The sequence below is a fragment of the Ylistrum balloti genome, unplaced genomic scaffold (genome assembly GCF_031769215.1).
Source record: "Ylistrum balloti isolate Yb309-2 unplaced genomic scaffold, AGI_CSIRO_Ybal_v1 Utg370236, whole genome shotgun sequence".
Lineage (NCBI taxonomy): Eukaryota > Metazoa > Mollusca > Bivalvia > Pectinida > Pectinidae > Ylistrum > Ylistrum balloti.
The window spans coordinates 977,491-1,004,260 of record NW_026782193.1 but is presented as its reverse complement, the minus strand read 5'-3'; the positions used below and the strand labels follow the sequence as shown (position 1 = coordinate 1,004,260).

The 26,770-nt window shown below is 32.4% G+C and overlaps 1 protein-coding gene across 1 annotated transcript in view; it reads left to right on the top strand.

The window, feature by feature from the left end:
- LOC132552112 (dmX-like protein 2) overlaps nt 1-26,770 on the top strand; it is a 94,613-nt gene that overhangs the window by 60,471 nt on the left and 7,372 nt on the right. The window contains exons 37-43 of the mRNA XM_060216255.1: nt 9,337-9,461; nt 9,665-9,833; nt 20,055-20,138; nt 24,280-24,340; nt 25,065-25,195; nt 25,492-25,569; nt 26,378-26,522. Coding sequence (XP_060072238.1) covers nt 9,337-9,461; nt 9,665-9,833; nt 20,055-20,138; nt 24,280-24,340; nt 25,065-25,195; nt 25,492-25,569; nt 26,378-26,522 — 793 coding nt within the window. The remainder of the gene's footprint in view (nt 1-9,336; nt 9,462-9,664; nt 9,834-20,054; nt 20,139-24,279; nt 24,341-25,064; nt 25,196-25,491; nt 25,570-26,377; nt 26,523-26,770) is intronic.

Here is a 26,770-nt window from a genome sequence, read left to right as displayed (position 1 = left end):
TAGGGCGGTCATCAGTCAAGGTCAAAGAGTCAAAGGTCACATTTTACAGCTTGTGCAAATTCATCCAACAATTCTTTTTTTGTTTTCTGAGTGATCATTTTCCATATTTTCTTTGTTTTTTTTTCATTTTTTTTTTTTTCAGGAAATGTATGATACGAATGTGTTTTTATTTTGCTTTTTAATTATTAAGATTTTAATCACAATCTAACATTTCACGTTAGACTCTTAACATATGGATGCAATTAATGATATGTAACACCTGCTAACATTATCTTTGAATATTCAGTAATAATCAGCTATTTATACATTTAATGATGAACAACTGTCCAAATCACCCTAATCTGTCGTTCAACTGTTGAAGATCACATCTTTCTTAGTTTTCACGAGAATGTTGATACTTAATGAGATATAGGATGATATTTCTATTTTATATTTAAGTAAAATTGGTTAAGTGTAGTTTCTCAGAAAGTACTGAAAGGATCTTTCTAAACTTTTTATCGGTAAATTCTCCTGGGTCCTTAGATATGCATAATAAATCATAGTGCATGTTGAAAATAATTGCATTTCCTTAGAAAAATTTACGAAATTTAGAAAAATTGGAAGAATTTTTTCTCTGTTTAACCATGAAGGTTCAATTTAGTCCTTAGATGTACATATTGAATCATAGCGTTTGTTGAAAAATAATGGCATTTTATTAGAAGAATGGAAGAAATTATTCTCAAATTAACCATGTCCGTTTAATTTGGTCCAAACTTTACTTAGTATCATATTTGTCAATAAATTGAACCAGTGACCTCATTTTGAAATGACAATGATGTTTATAAAATAATATGTGTTACCACAAGGTTCATAGACTATTCACATGATTGTCAATACACCAAATTGTTGAGGTCAAATAATAGATGGAAAGAAAAGATTAGAACCAATAAAGATACTACAATGGTGGGTGCCAGGATCCTTATATATTGTCTCATTTTTGGTTGCATTCATAAATGTTTGTATCATTTGTTGAAGAATAAAACATTCATATCATCCTTAGAATTCTCATTTATATGAATCATTTTTTGTTTTCAAATCATTGAATATTTTCTCATTGTATGAAGAAGGGATAGTTTATATATTTACTGTGACATGTAGATAAGTACAAGAGACCTGAAATATATACCTGTTTTTACTTACCTGGTTTCATTATGTCAGCTAAAACATATTCACTGAAATTTACAAAAATAAGGTAACTTATTGTAATGGTAAAATGGGTAATTGTGTGTTAGTGTTACTAATGATATCATTTTGTCTCATTGTGTGATGCTCTGATTAGGTCGACTATTTGGAGGTGAGTTAATTTCACAGCTGTGTTGTTCTAATTTGTGATCTACGCCTACTTCATGAGAGTTGTACTTAATAAATGTATGCTTATTTGCCTCTAGAGAAAATTGTTGGCCCCCTCTCTCTCCTTTACACCATCCTGAAGCATCCTCCATTTCTTGCCAGTTGTGAATATTTGCAAATATATTGTAGATGTTGGCTTAAAGCTTTGAAACAATTTTGTCATTTAGACAGTGGAAGTGCTGCTACATCTTTAAATCGGTGTTTTCTGAAATTGTTTTAAATTACAATGTATTAAGAGATCTGCAGTATTGTGATTTAGAAATACAGGTACTACAATGAAACTCTCCTTAGCTTCCTTTAAATGGGTCTGTAATAAGATTTAACAGAAAAATCTTCTTGAAACTTAGAAAAAACCTGGGCCAAATTTTGTATAACCTTTAATTAATTTATGTTAAAAAGGGAACAAATTTAGTTACATTTAGGTAAAAAAGACAGATCCCTGTTCAATTGACATGAACCATGAAAATTATCAGGCTTTCTGCCTGAAGTGCAGAGAATTTTTTTTGTAAAAAAGTGCAAATCTCATGAGGTATTCCAGGACTGGAATATTTATCCTTGTTTTATCAGATAACCAAGTCTATACCCGCCAGTGAAATAGTGTTCTGTTTTTGTTAATCTCAAGTCCAACATTAGAAAACAAATCTTCAATAAAATATTTTTGTCTAATTTTCTTCTTGATGTATATTTTTTAATCAGATATTGATGAAATAACAAGATTTCTTTATTTTGGCTTTGAAATTCAGAACAGATTTCACTATAGGCAGATAGTCCATGGTACCCTATAGAAGTTAAAATAATTGTATCAGTCTTAATCATAACTACTGTATGCTATAATTATATTTATGGGATTATAATGATACATATTATCATTGTGTAGAGGAAAGTGTTACTTAGCTTAAATATTATATCTTGTATGATGGCTTTATGGAGAAGTATGCTAAGGCAATTTATATTAACAAAACTGCCTGATATATGCTGGTGCTGATGAAGGCGATAATATGGCTGTGTTAGAATTATAGTAAGTTATATTAATTTAATTTTGCTCAGTACTAAAAATGGAATTTTATCAGGTAACTAAAACAATATATTAGTAATAATATTTAACATAGAATCAAAGCAAATAACTGAAGCTGGTTCTAACATTGATAATCTGAAGCGAGTGTTTCCTGATGGTTGTGACTAATGTGTCTACTTGAGTCTGAAACAACAGGTTTGTTCAAGTAATAGATTTACAGTTTTGGTGACTGCATAGCATTTTTCAGTGGATTTTCAAATCTATTATAGTTGTTGTAGTGACAAAAATAAGAAGGTATGGGAATAAAGATAACACAATTCTTCAATGCTGTTGATAGTCTTGTGTGTGGAGCATTTGAGCAGATTTGCGTTCCATATGGTGTTGTCTCCCCTTGATAATAGCAGAATGAGAGGTTCAGTTTGTTTTTATATGAGCCTCCCATAGATACCATTGATATATATATTTAAGTACTCCTGTCATAGTGTTGTCTATAGCAATAGTATACATACATGTAGGTGCTGTTAAGTTAGGAGTCATGCTTTTGGAATAATGGTGTAAATTTACCTCTGGTGTCATGGTTATTTAAAAAATGTTACTGAGACACAATGGTTGCATGAATCTGACCTTAGATTTAGAGATATTGTTGCCCTGCAGATACGTTATGTAACAGACTTTTATTTTACAGAATATATATCCGGTTATAGATGTAAGTGCCTGCAATTTCAAAGGAGGGTTTTTTTTTTTCTATTTTCTTTCCTTTCCTGATCATGTTTTTGTGTGGAAGATTGCCTTGCATCAGATCACATCATCAACTTGTCTAGATGAAAAATGGGTCAATTTATAGATTATAATTTATTCAGGACTATTTATGTGGTTTTGTGGGGATTGTTTAATGAGGGTATGTTGGGGGTTTTTTGACCATATTATTGGATTTTGTTAATGATTAAAAAGCTATTAATGAAGGTGGATGATGTGATTTTGATAGCAAGTGTTTGGGAGAGAGGAAGATTATGGATGCTGCTGATGCTGATTTTTACATGATTGACAGACAGAAGAATTCCTCGTTATATTGATTGGTGAAGTGGAGGACATGATGTGATTTTAATTGAGAATTCTTTTAAGTATTTGTCTTTGGTACTGGTCTGGAGGAAGGGTAATCATTTAGCCCGAGGAATTTACTGTACTTAGTGGGAAGACATCCTACTTTGTGTAGTTGTTGGTGTTCTCATGGAGGTGATCAGAACTTTTCTGGTTCTCTATGGTTCCAGCATGCATGCATTTTGTGTGAGGTATTAACTTAAACCTTTTTGACTTGTTTAAAGTATAATAGTTATTTACAAGGTTTTCATTTCCCTTTGGAGTTTACAGGATTCCGACCAGTCTTTTGTATATTACCATCTTTTCATTAAGCACTGATACACCGGAGGTCTTTCAGATGTCGTAATAAGCTGGAATATTCACTATATTACTCTGCATGCTTGCATGAATTGAAATAAAATGTATACACCTGTAGATGTTCATTCATTCATCCATCCATCCATCCATCCATCCATCCATCCATCCATCCATTCATTCATTCTTTGAGTTTGATTTCAAATTGCTTCAGTGTTTTTAACATTTGTCTTTTTACTTATTTTACAGGTTATTAAATGATAACATCATTGTTTAATCAAATCTTTCTTTCTTTTATCAAATCATTGTGTTTTATTTATCAAACTAATGTTTTGTTTAATTTTACATTCATTCATCACTGTGTTTTATCAAATCATTGTTTCATTGTTTTGTTTAGTTTATCTAAACAATATGTAACAAATCATTCTAACTATTAGTGGCTATTCTTTTAACATTTGTCTTTGGTACATCTGGATGGTTAATCATTTATCCCGAGGGATTTACACTTTTCCTACTTTGTGTAGATGGAGGTGATCAGAACTTTTCTGGTTCTCTATGGTTCCAGCATGCATGCATTTTGTGTGAGGTATTAACTTAAACCTTTTTGACTTGTTTAAAGTATAATAGTTATTTACAAGGTTTTCATTTCCCTTTGGAGTTTACAGGATTCCGACCAGTCTTTTGTATATTATCATCTTTTCATTAAGCACTGATACACCGGAGGTCTTTCAGATGTCGTAATAAGCTGGAATATTCACTATATTACTCTGCATGCTTGCATGAATTGAAATAAAATGTATACACCTGTAGATGTTCATTCATTCATTCATTCATTCATTCATTCATTCATTCATTCATTCATTCATTCATTCATCCATCCATCCATCCATCCATCCATACATCCATCCATCCATTGAGTTTGATTTCAAATTGCTTCAGTGTTTTTAACATCTGTCTTTTTACTTATTTTACAGGTTATTAAATGATAACATCATTGTTTAATCAAATCTTTCTTTCTTTTATCAAATCATTGTGTTTTATTTATCAAACTAATGTTTTGTTTATCAAATATTTTACATATCAAATCACTGTGTTTTATCAAATCATTGTTTAAATAACCAAATCATTGTTTTGTTTATTAAATTATTTTTTGTTTATCTAAACAATATGTAACAAATTATTCTAACTATTAGTGGCTATTTCTTACTGTATTTTACGGAACAGTGAATGATTATACTGATATAGCGGTTTGTCCTATCATCACTAAGATATAGCGGTTTGTCCTATCATCACTAAGATATAGCAGTTTGTCCTATCATTAAAAAGATACCTTAGTTTGTCCTATCATCACTAAGATATAGCGGTTTGTCCTATCATCACTAAGATATAGCGGTTTCTCCTATCATCACTAAGATATAGCGGTTTGTCCTATCATCACTAAGATATAGCGGTTTGTCCTATCATCACTAAGATATAGCGGTTTCTCCTATCATCACTAAGATATAGCAGTTTGTCCTATCATCACTAAGATATAGCAGTTTGTCCTATCATCACTAAGATATAGCGGTTTGTCCTATCATCACTAAGATATAGCAGTTTGTCCTATCATCACTAAGATATAGCAGTTTGTCCTATCATCACTAAGATATAGCAGTTCATCCTATCATCACTAAGATATAGCAGTTTGTCCTATCATCAAAAAGATACCTTAGTTTGTCCTATCATCACTAAGATACCTTAGTTTGTCCTATCATCAAAAAGATACCTTAGTATCATCACTAAGCAGTTTGTCCTATCATCACTAAGATATAGCCCTATCATCAAAAAGATACCTTAGTTTGTCCTATCATCACTAAGATATAGCAGTTTGTCCTATCATCACTAAGATATAGCGGTTTGTCCTATCATCACTAAGATATAGCAGTTTGTCCTATCATCAAAAAGATACCTTAGTTTGTCCTATCATCAAAAAGATACCTTAGTTTGTCCTATCATCAAAAAGATACCTTAGTTTGTCCTATCATCACTAAGATATAGCGGTTTGTCCTATCATCACTAAGATATAGCGGTTTCTCCTATCATCACTAAGATATAGCGGTTTGTCCTATCATCACTAAGATATAGCGGTTTCTCCTATCATCACTAAGATATGGCAGTTTGTCCTATCATCACTAAGATATAGCAGTTTGTCCTATCATCACTAAGATATAGCGGTTTGTCCTATCATCATCACTAAGATATAGCAGTTCGTCCTATCATCACTAAGATATAGCAGTTTGTCCTATCATCAAAAAGATACCTTAGTTTGTCCTATCATCACTAAGATACCTTAGTTTGTCCTATCATCAAAAAGATACCTTAGTTTGTCCTATCATCACTAAGATATAGCAGTTTGTCCTATCATCACTAAGATATAGCGGTTTGTCCTATCATCACTAAGATATAGCAGTTTGTCCTATCATCACTAAGATATAGCAGTTTGTCCTATCATCAAAAAGATACCTTAGTTTGTCCTATCATCAAAAAGATACCTTAGTTTGTCCTATCATCAAAAAGATACCTTAGTTTGTCCTATCATCACTTAGATATAGCAGTTTGTCCTATCATCAAAAAGATACCTTAGTTTGTCCTATCATCAAAAAAAAGATACCTTAGTTTGTCCTATCATCAAAAAGATACCTTAGTTTGTCCTATCATCAAAAAGATACCTTAGTTTGTCCTATCATCAAAAAGATACCTTAGTTTGTCCTATCATCATAAATATATAACAGTTTGTCCTATCATCACTAAGATATAGCAGTTTGTCCTATCATCATAAATATATAACAGTTTGTCCTATCATCATAAATATATAACAGTTTGTCCTATCATCATAAATATATAGCAGTTTGTCCTATCATCACTAAGATATAGCCGTTTGTCCTATCATCAAAAAGATACCTTAGTTTGTCCTATCATCACTAAGATATAGCAGTTTGTCCTATCATCACTAAGATATAAGAGTTTGTCCTATCATCAAAAAGATACCTTAGTTTGTCCTATCATCAAAAAGATACCTTAGTTTGTCCTATCATCAAAAAGATACCTTAGTTTGTCCTATCATCAAAAAGATACCTTAGTTTGTCCTATCATCACTAAGATATAGCAGTTTGTCCTATCATCACTAAGATATAGCAGTTTGTCCTATCATCACTAAGATATAGCAGTTTGTCCTATCATCACTAAGATATAAGAGTTTGTCCTATCATCAAAAAGATACCTTAGTTTGTCCTATCATCAAAAAGATACCTTAGTTTGTCCTATCATCAAAAAGATACCTTAATTTGTCCTATCATCACTTAGATATAGCAGTTTGTCCTATCATCAAAAAGATACCTTAGTTTGTCCTGTCATCACTAAGATATAGCAGTTTGTCCTATCATCACTAAGATATAGCAGTTTGTCCTATCATCACTAAGATATAGCGGTTTGTCCTATCATCACTAAGATATAGCGGTTTCTCCTATCATCACTAAGATATAGCAGTTTGTCCTATCATCACTAAGATATAGCAGTTTGTCCTATCATCACTAAGATATAGCAGTTTGTCCTATCATCACTAAGATATAGCAGTTTGTCCTATCATCACTAAGATATAGCAGTTTGTCCTATCATCACTAAGATATAGCAGTTCATCCTATCATCACTAAGATATAGCAGTTTGTCCTATCATCAAAAAGATACCTTAGTTTGTCCTATCATCACTAAGATACCTTAGTTTGTCCTATCATCAAAAAGATACCTTAGTTTGTCCTATCATCACTAAGATATAGCAGTTTGTCCTATCATCACTAAGATATAGCGGTTTGTCCTATCATCACTAAGATATAGCAGTTTGTCCTATCATCACTAAGATATAGCAGTTTGTCCTATCATCAAAAAGATACCTTAGTTTGTCCTATCATCACTAAGATATAGCAGTTTGTCCTATCATCAAAAAGATACCTTAGTTTGTCCTATCATCACTAAGATATAGCAGTTTGTCCTATCATCACTAAGATATAGCAGTTTGTCCTATCATCAAAAAGATACCTTAGTTTGTCCTATCATCAAAAAGATACCTTAGTTTGTCCTATCATCAAAAAGATACCTTAGTTTGTCCTATCATCACTAAGATATAGCGGTTTGTCCTATCATCACTAAGATATATCGGTTTCTCCTATCATCACTTAGATATAGCAGTTTGTCCTATCATCACTAAGATATAGCAGTTCGTCCTATCATCACTAAGATATAGCAGTTTGTCCTATCATCAAAAAGATACCTTAGTTTGTCCTATCATCACTAAGATACCTTAGTTTGTCCTATCATCAAAAAGATACCTTAGTTTGTCCTATCATCACTAAGATATAGCAGTTTGTCCTATCATCACTAAGATATAGCAGTTTGTCCTATCATCACTAAGATATAGCAGTTTGTCCTATCATCACTAAGATATAGCAGTTTGTCCTATCATCAAAAAGATACCTTAGTTTGTCCTATCATCAAAAAGATACCTTAGTTTGTCCTATCATCAAAAAGATACCTTAGTTTGTCCTATCATCATAAATATATAACAGTTTGTCCTATCATCACTAAGATATAGCAGTTTGTCCTATCATCATAAATATATAACAGTTTGTCCTATCATCATAAATATATAACAGTTTGTCCTATCATCATAAATATATAGCAGTTTGTCCTATCATCACTAAGATATAGCAGTTTGTCCTATCATCAAAAAGATACCTTAGTTTGTCCTATCATCACTAAGATATAGCAGTTTGTCCTATCATCAAAAATAAGATTTGTCCTATCATCAAAAAGATACCTTAGTTTGTCCTATCATCAAAAAGATACCTTAGTTTGTCCTATCATCAAAAAGATACCTTAGTTTGTCCTATCATCAAAAAGATACCTTAGTTTGTCCTATCATCACTAAGATATAGCAGTTTGTCCTATCATCACTAAGATATAGCAGTTTGTCCTATCATCACTAAGATATAGCAGTTTGTCCTATCATCACTAAGATATAAGAGTTTGTCCTATCATCAAAAAGATACCTTAGTTTGTCCTATCATCAAAAAGATACCTTAGTTTGTCCTATCATCAAAAAGATACCTTAATTTGTCCTATCATCACTTAGATATAGCAGTTTGTCCTATCATCAAAAAGATATAGCAGTTTGTCCTGTCATCACTAAGATATAACAGTTTGTCCTATCATCACTAAGATATAGCAGTTTGTCCTATCATCACTAAGATATAGCAGTTTGTCCTATCATCACTAAGATATAAGAGTTTGTCCTATCAGCAATATGATGCATTAGTTTGTCCTTTAATCACAGACATTTTAATAACCTACATGACCTCTACAATATCATAAAGACAACAGATTTTGAACCCCCATGACTTTTTTGGCGGCATACATAGACATTTTACATTTGGCGGCCTTTAGTATTAGTGACAGATCCCTTGTCAATGACCTTTAACTTTGAACTCACCATGTAATTGTGTTTTCAGGCCAATTCCAGCTTCTTGGTGCTTTCTACACAAAAGGATGTTGTAGAGCTGGACATTGGTCATCTATTGAACCCACCGTCCTGGATGGAGGATGAAAATGAGATGGACATAGAGTTTATCAGAAAGTAGGTCACAGTTACTACAATTGGTCAATGGTGTAATTTATCAGAATATTTTGAAAAAAGTAACATCAGTATTGTGTGAAGTTGATGACTGATAACACACAGTATTATTATGCATTGAATTTCTTTACTTGTGTTGATTAATTGTTCTGTTTCACTTGTCATATCTTTAATGATTTCATGATTATATCATGACATGATTACAGTCCCAACCCTTCAGAGGGAAGTAGCACTGACTTTTTTGTGGTGCAAGCTCCATCTGACAATCAGCAAAGTGGAATGACTTCTGGAATATCAAGTCCTCAGACTGGTGCCTCTACCCCTACACACCCTGGATCTGGGGTCTACTCACAGACAGGAAGGGGCACTAATGTGGTAAGTTTTTAGAGTTGAAAATTAATATGAAATGTAAATTAATTATGTTTTACTTCCTGATAGTTAATTCTTTAGCTCTTAAAACTTATCAAGTCTTTTCCAAAAGTTAGGTACGTTAATTTAGAACAAAGACAATAATTATAAAATTCTCTTTAGTCTTGCTTTATTGTTTGAGAAATGTAGCCATATTGCTTGTATCTTCTAGTCTGTGTCTAGGGTTAAAATGGGCATAGATACTAGTGTTTATTTCACTCGTAAAACGGGACATTTTTATTGGAAATAAATCCAAAATTGGTTGTAAATTTCTATATAAATTGTGGCATTACATCCATAAATGTATGTTAAATTTTCTCAAATTCAAAGAAACCATGGTTTTACAGCCAAGGGGGATAATCTATTGGTATCCAAACAATTGCCCAAGTTACCATGTCTTGAATATTGATCTCTCTAAGGAAGAACGTTTTACTTTTGGACATGTTTAAGCAGTTCTATTGATATATTCACAATAATGTTTCAATGTGGTGACTTTTCAAGTAATGACAAAAAATATTACAGGGTAATGTTCTTGACCTTCAAGGTTTTATGAAAGTCATGTGTTCAAATAAACATACATAGCTATTTAAATCATGTGCTAAGATCGCTATACATAGCTGAAGATATGATTCAGAATGACCAAACTTTACATAAACTTGTTTTTTCTCTACAGTCCACTAGTTTTAATCTATAAATAATGGAACTATGTCTCAGTTTAGAAGTGGCCCATTCTGAAAGAAAAGAAGCTTAAAAATTCAGTAAATAAATCTATTTTTAGAATTTCCTGGTTATTTTCCTGGACATTTTTTGGGTTTTTTTTGGCAAATGTTTCAAATTTTCTTTATCTGATAATGTTTGTTAGAAATTAACCTTGAACATTTGACGTGAATACTTTAATGAATGATAGTTGTCATTTACTTTTAAGATAGTGTAGAAATGTGTTACTGACACATGGTAGTAACTACCAACAGATCTCATTGAACAACTTCACTGTATAAATAAAACAACACGTCCTAATATTATAATACAGTGAACTTAAGTGGTGTAAAGTGGAGGGTTACACATCCTAATATTATAATTCAGTGAACTTAAGTGGTGTAAAGTGAAGGGTTACAATCGTTTTCAGAATTATCACACAAAGACAAACCATGATACTTTGAAACTGTCTTCTGTTTATTTTATCTTATATTAGTCACTCTGAAATTTTTGTATCAACTATTGCTATGAGTGAGATGATGATCCTTCATTCCATTAGCCACAAAATCTTCACTATTTACATAATGAGTAAATAGAGAGTATAACACAAAATCAAATAATTTCACACAGAAACCTTTCACAATGTTGGTATTAAATCAATTCACCATTCTTGTAAACAAATTTTGTAATATGACCTGCGCAGTTAATTTTTACAAAATATTTTGTATCCTCGAAAGTAGCATAAAATTCTTTGATAACATTGAAGAAAATTTCAGCGTATATTGACTTCAGATCTGATCTATTTTTCTAGATAAAACGTCATCTGAAACCAGAGGTAAATTAACACTAGTTTTCATTGTGTCTTACAGTATACAAACTGGGTTCAAATTTTACAGTCTGATTAGGAGATGCACATTTTTTCTCCACAACCAGATGTTAACTTTATTCTCTATTTGTTGGGGCCAAAGTACATAAAATTTTACAAAGGCTTGATTTTCTACTCATAAAATGTCTTTGAAATGGTGTCTTTCCATTGAGGTGACAGTGAAGGTCATTAAGGAAGGGCTTATCAAGGTCATCAGACTCGCTCTTTGTCTTGTGTACTTGGTCTCAGCATGGAGAAGAAATGACGTTTAATGATGGAGTGAAAATGTACAAATTAAACATTTATTTTATATCTCATATTTTTTTTTTCATAATGATTCCTTACTTGTAAAGTAGTCCAGGTGTAATTCATCTCTACTGTAGTCCAGGTGTACTTCATCTCTACTGTAGTCCAGGTGTACTTCATCTCTACTGTAGTTCAGGTGTACTTCATCTCTACTGTAGTTCAGGTGTACTTCATCTCTACTGTAGTCCAGGTGTACTTCATCTCTACTGTAGTCCAGGTGTACTTCATCTCTACTGCACATTCTCATATTTTCAATCATCTTTTTAGATCTCCTCTAATAAAAAGTGCTGATCTGTTAGGGACCTTCATATCTTTGTAACTGCCTGGTGTCTTTTGATTTCTGGCTTCCACAAGAGTGTGTTAGAAAAGTTTGGGATTGGTGTCATTCACTCATTCTTCCAGAAGTCCAGAATGGCTGGTGTTTTTATATACAAATAAACATTAAGTTTTATTGACTGTAATTTACCTTGGTTTAATTTCCATCTTCCTGTGTCTTTCTTTCTATCTGATACAGTTGCTGTAATTTTACCTTGGTATATTTCCATCTTCCTGTGTCTTTCTTTCTATCTGATACAGTTGCTGTAATTTTACCTTGGTATATTTCCATCTTCCTGTGTCTTTCTTTCTATCTGATACAGTTGCTGTAATTTACCTTGGTATATTTCCATCTTCCTGTGTCTTTCTTTCTATCTGATACAGTTGCTGTAATTTTACCTTGGTATATTTCCATCTTCCTGTGTCTTTCTTTCTATCTGATACAGTTGCTGTAATTTACCTTGGTTTAATTTCCATCTTCCTGTGTCTTTCTTTCTATCTGATACAGTTGCTGTAATTTTACCTTGGTATATTTCCATCTTCCTGTGTCTTTCTTTCTATCAGATACAGTTGCTGTAATTTTACCTTGGTATATTTCCATCTTCCTGTGTCTTTCTTTCTATCTGATACAGTTGCTGTAATTTTACCTTGGTATATTTCCATCTTCCTGTGTCTTTCTTTCTATCTGATACAGTTGCTGTAATTTTACCTTGGTATATTTCCATCTTCCTGTGTCTTTCTTTCTATCTGATACAGTTGCTGTAATTTACCTTGATTTAATTTCCTTCTTCCTGTGTCTTTCTTTCTATCTGATACAGTTGCTGTAATTTTACCTTGGTATATTTCCATCTTCCTGTGTCTTTCTTTCTATCTGATACAGTTGCTGTAATTTTACCTTGGTATATTTCCATCTTCCTGTGTCTTTCTTTCTATCTGATACAGTTGCTGTAATTTTACCTTGGTTTAATTTCCATCTTCCTGTGTCTTTCTTTCTATCTGATACAGTTGCTGTAATTTTACCTTGGTATATTTCCATCTTCCTGTGTCTTTCTTTCTATCAGATACAGTTGCTGTAATTTTACCTTGGTATATTTCCATCTTCCTGTGTCTTTCTTTCTATCTGATACAGTTGCTGTAATTTTACCTTGTAATTTCCCTTGTGTCTTTCTTTCTATCTGATACAGTTGCTGTAATTTTACCTTGGTATATTTCCATCTTCCTGTGTCTTTCTTTCTATCTGATACAGTTGCTGTAATTTTACCTTGGTATATTTCTTGTCTTTCTGTTCTTTATGTCACTATCAATTCATAGGGAACCTGGTGGAGTTACCTGTGTCCATCTGTCCTGTGGGGTGGTGTTCTGCTTTGTTGCATCTCATTGTGACACATCCCATTCTGAATCAATGCCAGATTTAGGGAAGCTCTGAACTTAAAAGATCAGACTCTGCACCTGATCAGTCTCTGCACAGTCTCTGCACCTGATCAGTCTCTGCACCTGATCAGTCTCTGCACAGTCTCTGCACCTGATCAGTCTCTGCACAGTCTCTGCACCTGATCAGTCTCTGCACAGTCTCTGCACCTGATCAGTCTCTGGACGGTCTCTGCACCTGATCAGACTCTGAATAGCATAGAAGGTGTGGCATTCATATCCTTACAGACATTTTCTGGGCATCTGTGAGAATGTGTTCAACATAATTTTATAAAAAAAGGCTGTTTCATCAGTTTCAAAACATTATCAAGAAATCATCCTTCAAACATTGTGGTTATTTCTAACTAACTCCACTCAGTATATTCACTTGAACATTTTTTATTCCTTAGAATCTTTTAATTACCAGCTCAATAAAAATATTCTAAAACCAATTTGATTTATTATAGATTTATTGATATTCTAAACATAATAGATATTATGAAATACTTGTTTTTGTTGATATATATAAATTTGCATCCAGTTATAAATGGTCTGTTTATTTTGCTTATTGACAACTTATGCTTAAGTGAATCTGTATTGTCATGATATGAATTAACAGATGAAATTGAAAATGTCATATTGGGCATAAATTTTTTAGAAACAAAAAATTAAACTAAAAGAGGTAAGTAAACAATGGGTGACAGACTGTGTGGCATCTATATAACAGTGCTGCTAATATATCCCATTATACACTGTGACAAGTAAAATAACAACACTTGCCAGGTTTACTCTCACTGTTTAAACATAAAGAAATGAGATCATGTTAATTCTCACAGATTAAACATAAAGGAATGAGATTATGTTGACTCTCACTGTTTAAACATAAAGAAATGAGATCATGTTAATTCTCACTGTTTAAACATAAAGAAATGAGATTATGTTAATTCTCACTGTTTAAACATAAAGAAATGAGATCATGTTGACTGTCACAGATTAAACATAAAGAAATGAGATTATGTTAATTCTCACAGATTAAACATAAAGAAATGAGATCATGTTGACTGTCACTGTTTAAACATAAAGAAATGAGATTATGTTAATTCTCACAGATTAAACATAAAGAAATGAGATTATGTTAATTCTCACTGTTTAAACATAAAGAAATGAGATCATGTTGACTGTCACAGATTAAACATAAAGAAATGAGATCATGTTGACTGTCACAGTTTAAACATAAAGAAATGAGATTATGTTGACTGTCACAGATTAAACATAAAGAAATGAGATCATGTTGACTGTCACAGATTAAACATAAAGAAATGAGATTATGTTGACTGTCACAGATTAAACATAAAGAAATGAGATCATGTTGACTGTCACAGATTAAACATAAAGAAATGAGATTATGTTGACTAAACATAAAGAAATGAGATTATGTTGACAGTTTAAACACAGATTTTAAACATAAAGAAATGAGATCATGTTGACTGTCACAGATTAAACATAAAGAAATGAGATCATGTTGACTGTCACAGATTAAACATAAAGAAATGAGATTATGTTGACTGTCACAGATTAAACATAAAGAAATGAGATCATGTTAATTCTCACTGTTTAAACATAAAGAAATGAGATCATGTTGACTGTCACAGTTTAAACATAAAGAAATGAGATTATGTTGACTGTCACAGATTAAACATAAAGAAATGAGATCATGTTGACTGTCACAGATTAAACATAAAGATATGAGATTATGTTAATTCACACTGTTTAAACATAAAGAAATGAGATTATGTTAATTCTCACAGATTAAACATAAAGAAATGAGATTATGTTGACTGTCACAGATTAAACATAAAGAAATGAGATCATGTTGACTGTCACAGATTAAACATAAAGAAATGAGATCATGTTGACTGTCACACATAAAGAAATGAGATTATAAAGAAATGAGATCATGTTAAAGATTAAACATAAAGAAATACTGTTTAAACATAAAGAAATGAGATCATTCTCACATGTTTTAAACATAAAGAAATGAGATTATGTTGACTGTCACAGATTAAACATAAAGAATTGAGATCATGTTGACTGTCACAGATTAAACATAAAGAATTGAGATCATGTTGACTGTCACAGATTAAACATAAAGAAATGAGATTATGTTGACTGTCACAGATTAAACATAAAGAAATGAGATCATGTTGACTGTCACAGTTTAAACATAAAGAAATGAGATTATGTTGACTGTCACAGATTAAACATAAAGAAATGAGATTATGTTAATTCTCACAGATTAAACATAAAGAAATGAGATTATGTTAATTCTCACAGATTAAACATAAAGAAATGAGATCATGTTGACTGTCACAGATTAAACACTGTCACAGATTAAACATAAAGAAATGAGATCATGTTAATTCTCACTGTTTAAACATAAAGAAATGAGATTATGTTGACTGTCACAGATTAAACATAAAGAAATGAGATCATGTTAATTCTCACTGTTTAAACATAAAGAAATGAGATCATGTTAATTCTCACTGTTTAAACATAAAGAAATGAGATTATGTTGACTGTCACAGATTAAACATAAAGAAATGAGATCATGTTAATTCTCACAGATTAAACATAAAGAAATGAGATTATGTTAATTCTCACAGATTAAACATAAAGAAATGAGATCATGTTGACTGTCACAGATTAAACATAAAGAAATGAGATTATGTTGACTGTCACAGATTAAACATAAAGAAATGAGATCATGTTAATTCTCACAGATTAAACATAAAGAAATGAGATCATGTTGACTGTCACAGTTTAAACATAAAGAAATGAGATTATGTTGACTGTCACAGATTAAACATAAGAAATGAGATCATGTTGACTCTCACTGTTTAAACATAAAGAAATGAGATCATGTTAATTCTCACTGTTTAAACATAAAGAAATGAGATCATGTTAATTCTCACTGTTTAAACATAAAGAAATGAGATTATGTTGACTGTCACAGATTAAACATAAAGAAATGAGATTATGTTGACTGTCACAGTTTAAACATACTGGAATGAGGTCGTGGTGACTTTCCTACTTTAAATATAAAGAAACGAGATCATGTTAACTCTCACATTTTAGATATAAAGAAAAGCAATCAAGTTGACTTTTACAGTTTAAATATATAAAAATCTTGTCAGTTTTTACTAATTTTGTCTACTCTAAAAGCATCTGTCTTTCGATTGGTTGCAGACTAAGAATGTTCTGTCTGATTTTTAGTTTAAACATGTAAAAATAAAATTACATACAAGATATATACATATGTAACCACCAAGGGTATCATGTTGTCACAGTGGTGTGGTTTCACTTTAACATAGTAATGAAAAATATTCTCATTTTAAAATCCTTTACTTTTTTTCCATTTTACTTAACCCTATTCTGAATTAGTCACTGCTTAATAAATAATAGATCAGAAAGCATTAGCCTTTCAAATTTGACTTTGATTTCAAAGATCATGTGTTGGAGTCTGGAATTGAAAAGCAATCTTTGAAAACAGCTCTATAGCCAAGATATGTTTTTTTTTTTTTAAAAACTCAATGAAACAAAAGCACTTTCAAACTTGAAGCATAGATTTTAACAGTGTCCCTATCTAAAGTTTAGCATTGAAATATCTTCAATTTGGAAATATGTGTACAAATTCATCTTTGACACCAGAAATAAATGCAATCTTTTGAAATTTTGATTCTAGAAATTAAGCATTTGTAATATCCAATTCTCAAATACTAACATTTTAGTCTTGACTCCAGTCACACACTAAAACTGGCTTCACATTCGAGTTGTAATACACTCAAACTTTTTTTATGACTCCAGATTCAATCTGTCACACACTCAACCTTTGACTCAATGTTTCAGCTGTCACACACTCAAACTTTGACTTTAGATTCCAGCTATCACACATTCAAACTTTGACTTAAGATTCCAACTGTCACACACTCAAACTTTGACTCCAGATTCCAGCTATCACACACTCAAACTTTGACTCAATATTTCAGCTGTCACACACTCAAACTTCAACTCCAGATTCCACCTATCACACACTCAAACTTCAACTCCAGATTCCACCTATCACACACTCAAACTTTGACTCTATATTCCATCTGTCACACATTCAAACTTTGACTTTAGATACCAGCTGTCACACTCTCACACTTTGACTTTAGATTCCAGCTGTCACACTCTCAAATTTTGACTCTATATTTTTGCTGTCACACACTCAAACTTCAACTCCAGATTCCACCTATCACACACTCAAACTTCAACTCCAGATTCCACCTATCACACACTCAAACTTTGACTCTATATTCCATCTGTCACACATTCAAACTTTGACTTTAGATACCAGCTGTCACACTCTCACACTTTGACTTTAGATTCCAGCTGTCACACTCTCAAATTTTGACTCTATATTTTAGCTGTCACACACTCAAACTTTGACTCCAGATTCCAGCTGTCACACACTCAAACTTTGACTTTAGATACCAGCTGTCACACTCTCAAATTTTGACTTTAGATACCAGCTGTCACACAATCAAACTTTGACTCAATATTTCAGCTGTCACACACTTCCAAACTTTGACTCTATATTCCAGCTGTCACACACTCGAACTTTGACATTAGATTCCAACTGTCACACACTCAAACTTTGACTCAATATTTCAGCTGTCACACGCTCAAACTTTGACTTTAGATTCCAGGTGTCACACACTCAAACTTTAACTCTGTATTTCAGCTGTCACACACACAACTTTACTTTCAGATTCCATTTAGTTTTGCACATTGATTGAGGTGCTTTCTTAGTGTATGTACATTTTTCCATTATTTTTTGCCTTATTAAACATTTTTGACATGAAGCTGACTTATTCTAAATTTTTATCCTTGTTCTATTCATTTTTTGATTTGTAAAATAGGTTCATTATAACTTAGCTGCTATTTTCTTATGTTTATTTAAACTAAAACTAGTAACTTGTTTATGAAACATTGAAAAATTATTTCAGCTTTACGATTTCAAAAATGGTATTCAGTCAAATTCACTTACACATTACATGTATAGTATAATGAAAACACAATATTTTTTCTCCTTTTCAGCAAAAGGAATAATTATTGCATGCTTTGTATCAGTGGTTATCAGATAGAGATCTGAATAATTGTAATTTTAATGTGAATCTTTAGAAACCTCTCTCTATACTTTTGAAAGCATCAAATACCTTTTTGTTGGTTAGGGTAGGATTAACTGATGTAAACTTCTGTTGACATATTTGTAAAGTGTCGCATTGAATATTTGTCTGTTATGTAAGTTTTTGAAAAAAGTTTTCCTCCAAATAAAACTTTTACACATTTTCCATCTGGTGGGAGGAAAGGTGCAACTGAAAATATTTAATAGTTTTTGTGCTTTGGTGGGTTAATCTTTTGATAGCAAACCTGGAGAAATGGAGACCACAGAACCACATGACACAAGTGAAACTCTAGAACTTGATTAGAAGATCATTTCATTGTGATTTATATTTAAATGACTACGCTTCGCTCCGAGAGAAAAAAATGAGCTCCCAAACTGTCGGATAAGAAGGATTAGAACCAGTTTGTTTACTGATTTGTTTACTGTTTAGAAATCTTGGTTCGGTGGTCCCTGGCTCGTCTTTTTTGTTTTTACTGTACATTGTACACAGACAGTGTTAACTATCGAAGCTTGTTGTACTGAAGTTCGCTTTTGGTTGGACTGATCTTACATGTTGTATACTGGTAAAGGTTTCTTTGACTTGTCTTCTACCGACGTTGTACAGCTTGTTTACTACCTGATAACTGCGCTGATATTGTGCTGATTGTGTACTGCCTTGAGCTGATCTGTACTTCTCAGACTGATTTAAAACTGAAATATTGCTATGCTGACCTTGTTGACTTTATGCTGACACTATACTGACAGTGTACTGCCTGATCTGTGTTCAAGTGACATACTTCTACTGACTATGCTGTATGTATGCTGATAATATCATCTACTGCCTGATTTGTGTTATACTTACATACTGCTTTTCTGACCTTGCTTACCATAAGCTGACATAATACTGATTACCTGATCTGTGTTTGGAGTGGCATACTGCTATGCTGACCTAGCTGACTATTAGCTGACACAGTACTGATTGTGTACTGCCTGATCTGTGCTTATACTGATATTATACTGCCTATATTGACCTGAACCTTATTGACCTTGCTGATATAGCTATACAACATGTATACCACCTAACCTGTGCTTATACTTTGGACTTGAACATCTTTGATTCTTCTAATCTATATTCATTATGTACTGCCAGACCATGTACTTATACCGATATTGTGCTGCTTGTATTGATCTAAAGTTTATGTTGACACGGTTCTGGTTTTGTACTGCCTGACATTTTATTTATGCTGATATTGTGCTGTCTTACCTGTATTTAGACTTTATTGACACTATACTGATATTGAACTGCCTGACCTGAACTTTGCTGACTTTGCTGATACTATACTGATTGTGTACTGCCTATATTGATGTGTGTTTTCTGTGTGGGATATGTCAGGGTAAAGGTATTCACATCCCTGGCATCACAAACCCACAGTTTTCTCAGCACGTTCTGGACCGGAGTCGCCGTCTTCTTACATTGGTATGTTTTTCCACCTTCAAGATCTGCCCTGGCCATGTGACTTGACAAACCATTGTAGAAGTTAGATGAATGGTTAAAGTGTGGTCTGGAGGATGTTTTACATGTTTATATACAAAGGGGAGACAATCATAAGACATATTGAGTTTTAGTTATATGGTGTCACTCAGATTTGATTAATGTGAAGTATTCCTTTTGTTGAAATTGGAAGAACAATTGCCAGGTAGGGTCAAGAATTGAATGTGGTTATAGGTTGAATAAGATTCCCAGATAGATGAACCATTAGATGAATTTGGTTTTGTCTGACGAAGGTTTACCATTTGATGAATTTGGTTTTGTCTGACGAAGGTTTAGCATTAGATGAATTTGGTTTTGTCTGATGATGGTTTAGCATTAGATGAATTTGGTTTTGTCTGACGAAGGTTAAGCATTAGATGAATTTGGTTTTGTCTGACGAAGGTTTAGCATTAGATGAATTTGGTTTTGTCTGATGAAGGTTTAGCATTAGATGAATTTAGTTTTGTCTGATGAAGGTTAAGCATTAGATGAATTTGGTTTTGTCTGACGAAGGTTTAGCATTAGATGAATTTGGTTTTGTCTGATGAAGGTTTAGCATTAGATGAATTTAGTTTTGTCTGATGAAGGTTTAGCATTAGATGAATTTAGTTTTGTCTGATGAAGGTTTAGCATTAGATGAATTTGGTTTTGTCTGATGATGGTTTTAGCATTAGATGAATTTGGTTTTGTCTGATGAAGGTTTAGCATTAAATGAATTTGGTTTTGTCTGATGAAGGTTAAGCATTAGATGAATTTGGTTTTGTCTGATGATGGTTAAGCATTAGATGAATTTGGTTTTGTCTGATGAAGGTTTAGCATTAGATGAATTTAGTTTTGTCTGATGAAGGTTTAGCATTAGATGAATTTGGTTTTGTCTGCTGAAGGTTTAGCATTAGATGAATTTAGTTTTGTCTGATGAAGGTTTAGCATTAGATGAATTTAGTTTTGTCTGATGAAGGTTTAGCATTAGATGAATTTGGTTTTGTCTGATGAAGGTTTAGCATTAAATGAATTTGGTTTTGTCTGATGAAGGTTAAGCATTAGATGAATTTGGTTTTGTCAGATGAAGGTTTACCATTTGATGAATTTGGTTTTGTCTGATGAAGGTTTTAGCATTAGATGAATTTGGTTTTGTCTGATGATGGTTTTAGCATTAGATGAATTTAGTTTTGTCTGATGATGGTTTTAACATTAGATGAATTTGGTTTTGTCTGATGAAGGTTTAGCATTAAATGAATTTGGTTTTGTCTGATGAAGGTTAAGCATTAGATGAATTTGGTTTTGTCTGATAATGGTTTTAGCATTAGATGAATTTAGTTTTGTCTGATGAAGGTTAAGCATTAGATGAATTTGGTTTTGTCTGATGAAGGTTAAGCATTAGATGAATTTGGTTTTGTCTGATGATGGTTTTAGCATTAGATGAATTTGGTTTTGTCTGATGAAGGTTAAGCATTAGACGAATTTAGTTTTGTCTGATGAAGGTTAAGCATTAGATGAATTTGGTTTTGTCTGATGAAGGTTAAGCATTAGATGAATTTGGTTTTGTCTGATGAAGGTTAAGCATTAGATGAATTTAGTTTTGTCTGATGAAGGTTAAGCATTAGATGAATTTGGTTTTGTCTGATGAAGGTTAAGCATTAGATGAATTTGGTTTTGTCTGATGAAGGTTAAGCATTAGATGAATTTGGTTTTGTCTGATGAAGGTTTACCATTAGATGAATTTGGTTTTGTCTGATGAAGGTTTACCATTAGATGAATTTGGTTTTGCTGGATTAAGGTGTACATTTAGATAAAGATGAAAATGAAACATCTAATGATGTAAGTTTGAAGTGAGAGGAGTTTTGCTGATTAAGTGTTAAGTTGATAAACAAACATGTGAATGTGAAGTGCTTGGCCAGGGTTGACTGTTGTATGGTGATGTATCCCTGTCATCTCCTGACTCCCATGTATGATGCCCTTTGTAACATTGTTGTCTGTCAGTTGTTTTCCATTTTGTTATTGTGCTGTATATATATATATATATATATTTTAGAATTTATATTTCACTTTATTTTTTATGTCTGAGATGACACATTACTACTGAATGGTAAATGGATGACACTTCATGGCCTTGACCTTTTGTTGTTGGCTGATTAAGGGTTGGAAATCCAATAAAAGCAAAAATCTGTTTGTGTACTTTCACCTCAGACATGCAGCCTGAGTTTGCTTTTTGGTGTTGTTTTGTGCTGTTTTATTTTGGTGTTGTTTACAAGCTATGTTGTTTATTTGTCATTTCTTTTTTATTTCTGGTGTTCACTGGTAGGATCATTATTTATTGTTGTACAGAACTTCTAACTGTGTACTGCTTCATGTTTCTCTATCTTCCTACAATTACCAAGGTATTCAAGTTAACAATTATTTGGTAAATGAAATTTTTATTTGATGCTTTGATAAAAAAAAAATATTTTTGATTATTATAAATACATCAGTACCTTTTACCTTGTGTATTCACAGTACACAAAAACAAATGATAGGTTAAAAAAAGTAGCAAAACATTTTTTAAGTATAGACTAACTGAATCTGTCAAGTCAGCAAATTTCTAGCTGAAATATCAATGTATGCAAAAGTATTCAAATATAAACAAAGTCTTATCTTGGAAATGCATTCATTTCCTCAATTTCAGTCAAAAAATCATTTGTTTATACTATTTTGGAATATGATGTTGACATATTGTGAATGATGATGCATGGTTATACTGACGATTCAGTGATCTTCCCGAGTTCTCACGTATGTCATTTATGAACTGTGGAAATGTAGCCATGCAATATCTGAATATATTTGAATATATTACTTCAGTTAATTATGGATTTGCTTTATGTATGGTAAATAACACTTAAATAGGTTACCCCTACTCAGTTTCAATCATACATTATTTTAAGCCCACTATCAAATGATGGTGAGTCATTCAAATCACCTGATGTCAATGTTCTGTCATCTGTTGTCAGTCTGTCCAGAATCAGTTATTCTTATCAATGTTTCTTGAAAAGTAATGGTTACTATCTACATTTTTTGATTTTGAAATTTCATATAGAAAGGAAAAGATTTGACTTACAAAGAATTAATAAAGATCAAACAATGGTTGGTGCCAGGAGTGCTCTGAAATCTCTTGTTCTGTGATGATGTTTGATTTTTCTTTCTAAGCTTATCTAATTATCTGATTTAATAAATAACATCCATGGACGAAATTGATAGCTTATGTCACAATACTGCTGTAATATTTGTCACATGTGGCCTATGGCATTCCATATATGTTTAGCTGATTGGTTAGAGTGTTGTGTATTCACTTATCATAATTGAGTTATATAGGATATCTAAAACCTAGGATTTACACAGGAATGAAAGCAATTTAAGACAGACAGAAGGAATCATAATTTAAGTTTAACTTAAATTAATGATGTATAAGGTTTATACAGAAAATCTGCTACAGCATTTGATGATAATACTTGTATGTATGGAACTAGTGGCTCAGAGAAGGGTTAAAACTTGAAAACACACAGAAATGTGGTCTTTGCCAGGGAATATAATTATCATGCATTTATATTAAAGATTATTTTATTGCAGCATGAGAATCACAAAATTGTTTTATTTTTTTTTTTGCCAAAAATGCTTAAGATTTTATATATTTACTGTATCATTACTGTTTTCGTTTGTGTATTTGGTATTGTTATTGAATGTATTTCAGGAGTCTCTATTAGTTAAATTGTTGTTTTGTATATTGCTTTTTGAGTTTTATAGTACAATTCATTCAGGCATAGTTGATTTTGTTAATAAAAATTGTGATGTAGATTTACTTCCATTTTCTTTTTTCATTGAAGATATTGTTTTGTTCATTACATTAAGACAATTAAATTTCAGGAAAAATTATAATACCTAGCTTTTTATTATTGAAAGAGTTATGGATTCCAGTAATTAATGATAAATGGAAAAGATTTTTGTCCAAAGAGATATGTAATATCGCTGAGAAACTAAAGTTGATATATTGCTGAGAATGTAAGCATGTTGATATCAACAGATGTTACTGACCTACTGATATGGTGTGTTTTTACAGTTACTACGCCGTCCTGTGTCTGGTGTTAGACGGATAGGCTCCCATCCTAACCTTCCACATTGTAAGTTATAACAAAATACATCAAATTCAAATGATTTCCAATACTTGATGGTACACTATTTATAGAGTTTCAAAATATATACAAATAGCAGCACTGTTTGGAGACATATAAAACTTGCTACGTTTGTGTACATGTATACTTACCAATCCAATGTTCAATATCGTAACTGATCATTATAAGTCTATGTGAATAGAAGTTCTGATTTTCCCATCAGAAAATCAGGTGTGATGTTTTAATGATTGCCACTCCCATCAAACAAGTGACCAGTGTGAAGTGTATAGCACTGAGCTTTAGAGTGTACAAACTAGGTATGAAATCGTATTTGCACCGAGCTTTAGAGTGTACAAACTAGGTATGAAATCGTATTTGCACCGAGCTTTAGAGTGTACAAACTAGGTATGAAATCGTATTTGCACCGAGCTTTAGAGTGTACAAACTAGGTATGAAATCGTATTTGCACCGAGCTTTAGAGTGTACAAACTAGGTATGAAATCGTATTTGCACTGAGCTTTAGAGTGTACAAAATTGATATGAAATCATAGGACTTTTTTGCTGTACTATGATCTTGAGTACACTAAGCTGAAAAGTAATCTGAAGAAATGGTTACAAGATTTAAGGTGACAACAATGAATTGACTTATGAAAGTCGATTTGGCTATACTGTTGTTGCTTGATGTAAGATGTTGTTGCTTAAGTGTGACATGTTTTGCATTTTATTAAACCAGACCTGACTGGCGGATCAGATGGAAGCGTCAGACTGTATGAATGGGGCCATGTTCAGCCTCTGGCCATGCTTAGACAACCAGGCGTGTTTCCAAAAGTAACGAAAGTTCTGTTTAGTTCCCAAGGAAACAAGGTAAACATGGTTACATGATGTTCCTAGAAAATCAAATTAGGTGATCTGTGTCAGTGTTGTGAAGCTGATATTAAGAAATAACTTCAGCTAAGTAATCCTATGAAAATTCCCTGAATACATATATATGTTACAATGTTATGTTGTCTCTAACAGTATTGTGTCAGTGACAGAGGGAGACATCTGTTTGTGTGAGTTACAATGTTATGTTGTCTATAACAGTGTTATTTTAGAGACATTGAGGGAGACATCTGTTTGTGGGAGAATAACATGTTATAACGCTATGTTGTCTATTGTAGTGCTGTGTCAGTGATACAGAGGGAGACATCTGTTTGTGGCAGGTTGGACTCGGCAGCAACTTCAATAAACCCATCATGGTAACATGCAAACAATAACTTTATTTTCATTTTATGTGATATTATTGAAAGGAATACTGAGGTTTTCTTTTTTGAAAGGCGATGGAAAGATGGAAACAATTAATAGAATTGTTCATTCCCTTTAGGGTGTGATAGGGAGATCTCAACCTGAGGGGAAACGTCATTGCATTGTCAGACAGGAGGCTTGGCAAGTGTTTTACAACCTGATAACCTTTCCCTGAGTGTTGAAAACTCCTTATCTAATACTAAAAGGGATGAATAATTATTTTTCTTTTACCCAGTTTTCCTTGTCCGAGTGCAAGACAAAATGTATTGTGTGTAAACAAAAACATATAGATGGCATATGAATAGTGACTTTTTAATGTACTGAACATGTGGAGGAACTGGCCTTCAGCTCTGACCTAAAAAAATGACTGAAGTCAAACTCATCATCTGCCAAACCTTGGGAAAAATTATCAAGCTAACACTCGACAAGCCTCATGTTTGACAACTTAATCATTTTCCCCTTCGGGTTGAGATCCCCTTATCTCACCCTAAAGGAAGTGAAATCCTATAAATCTCACACTGGGAAAAAGCACTGATATACCTGTCCAGGATAAGAGAAAACATAAATAGTTTGAATCCATAAGTGTAAAGAATCAAGGAAAAAAGGTCTAAATTACTTAACAATTACATAAATTACTTTGATATATTTATAATTTATGAAATTTAAGATTAATATGTTATTTAATTAAATATTGAAAGTGAGTTGTTTTCTGCCCTCACTTTAGGTAGACATATTTCTATGTTTAATCATATCTTTTTACAGAAACTCAAATGCCATAACAAGACAACCAGTGACTTTGCATTTGTGGGGTCATCAAGTCTGATAGCTACTGCTGGTCACTCCTCCGAAAGCCGCAATGTATGTCTTTGGGACACTCTACTTCCCCAGAGGAGTGCCTGTGTACATGGTCAGTGCTCCTGTCATCTGCATTCCTCTTGACAGTGTGTTTTGGTTCATTTCTAGAATATTGGTGTGGCTAGACATCAGTTTATTAAATCAGATATTGTGATACCTCAGAATTGAAAGTAGAAAATACTGGTAGATATATAGATAATTCTTTATCTTTAACTATGTAGGTGAAAGATAACAGTACATGCTTTTTCTGTACAGGTTAGAAAATCCTATTTTCATGTCATGGGTAACTGTTCTATGTCA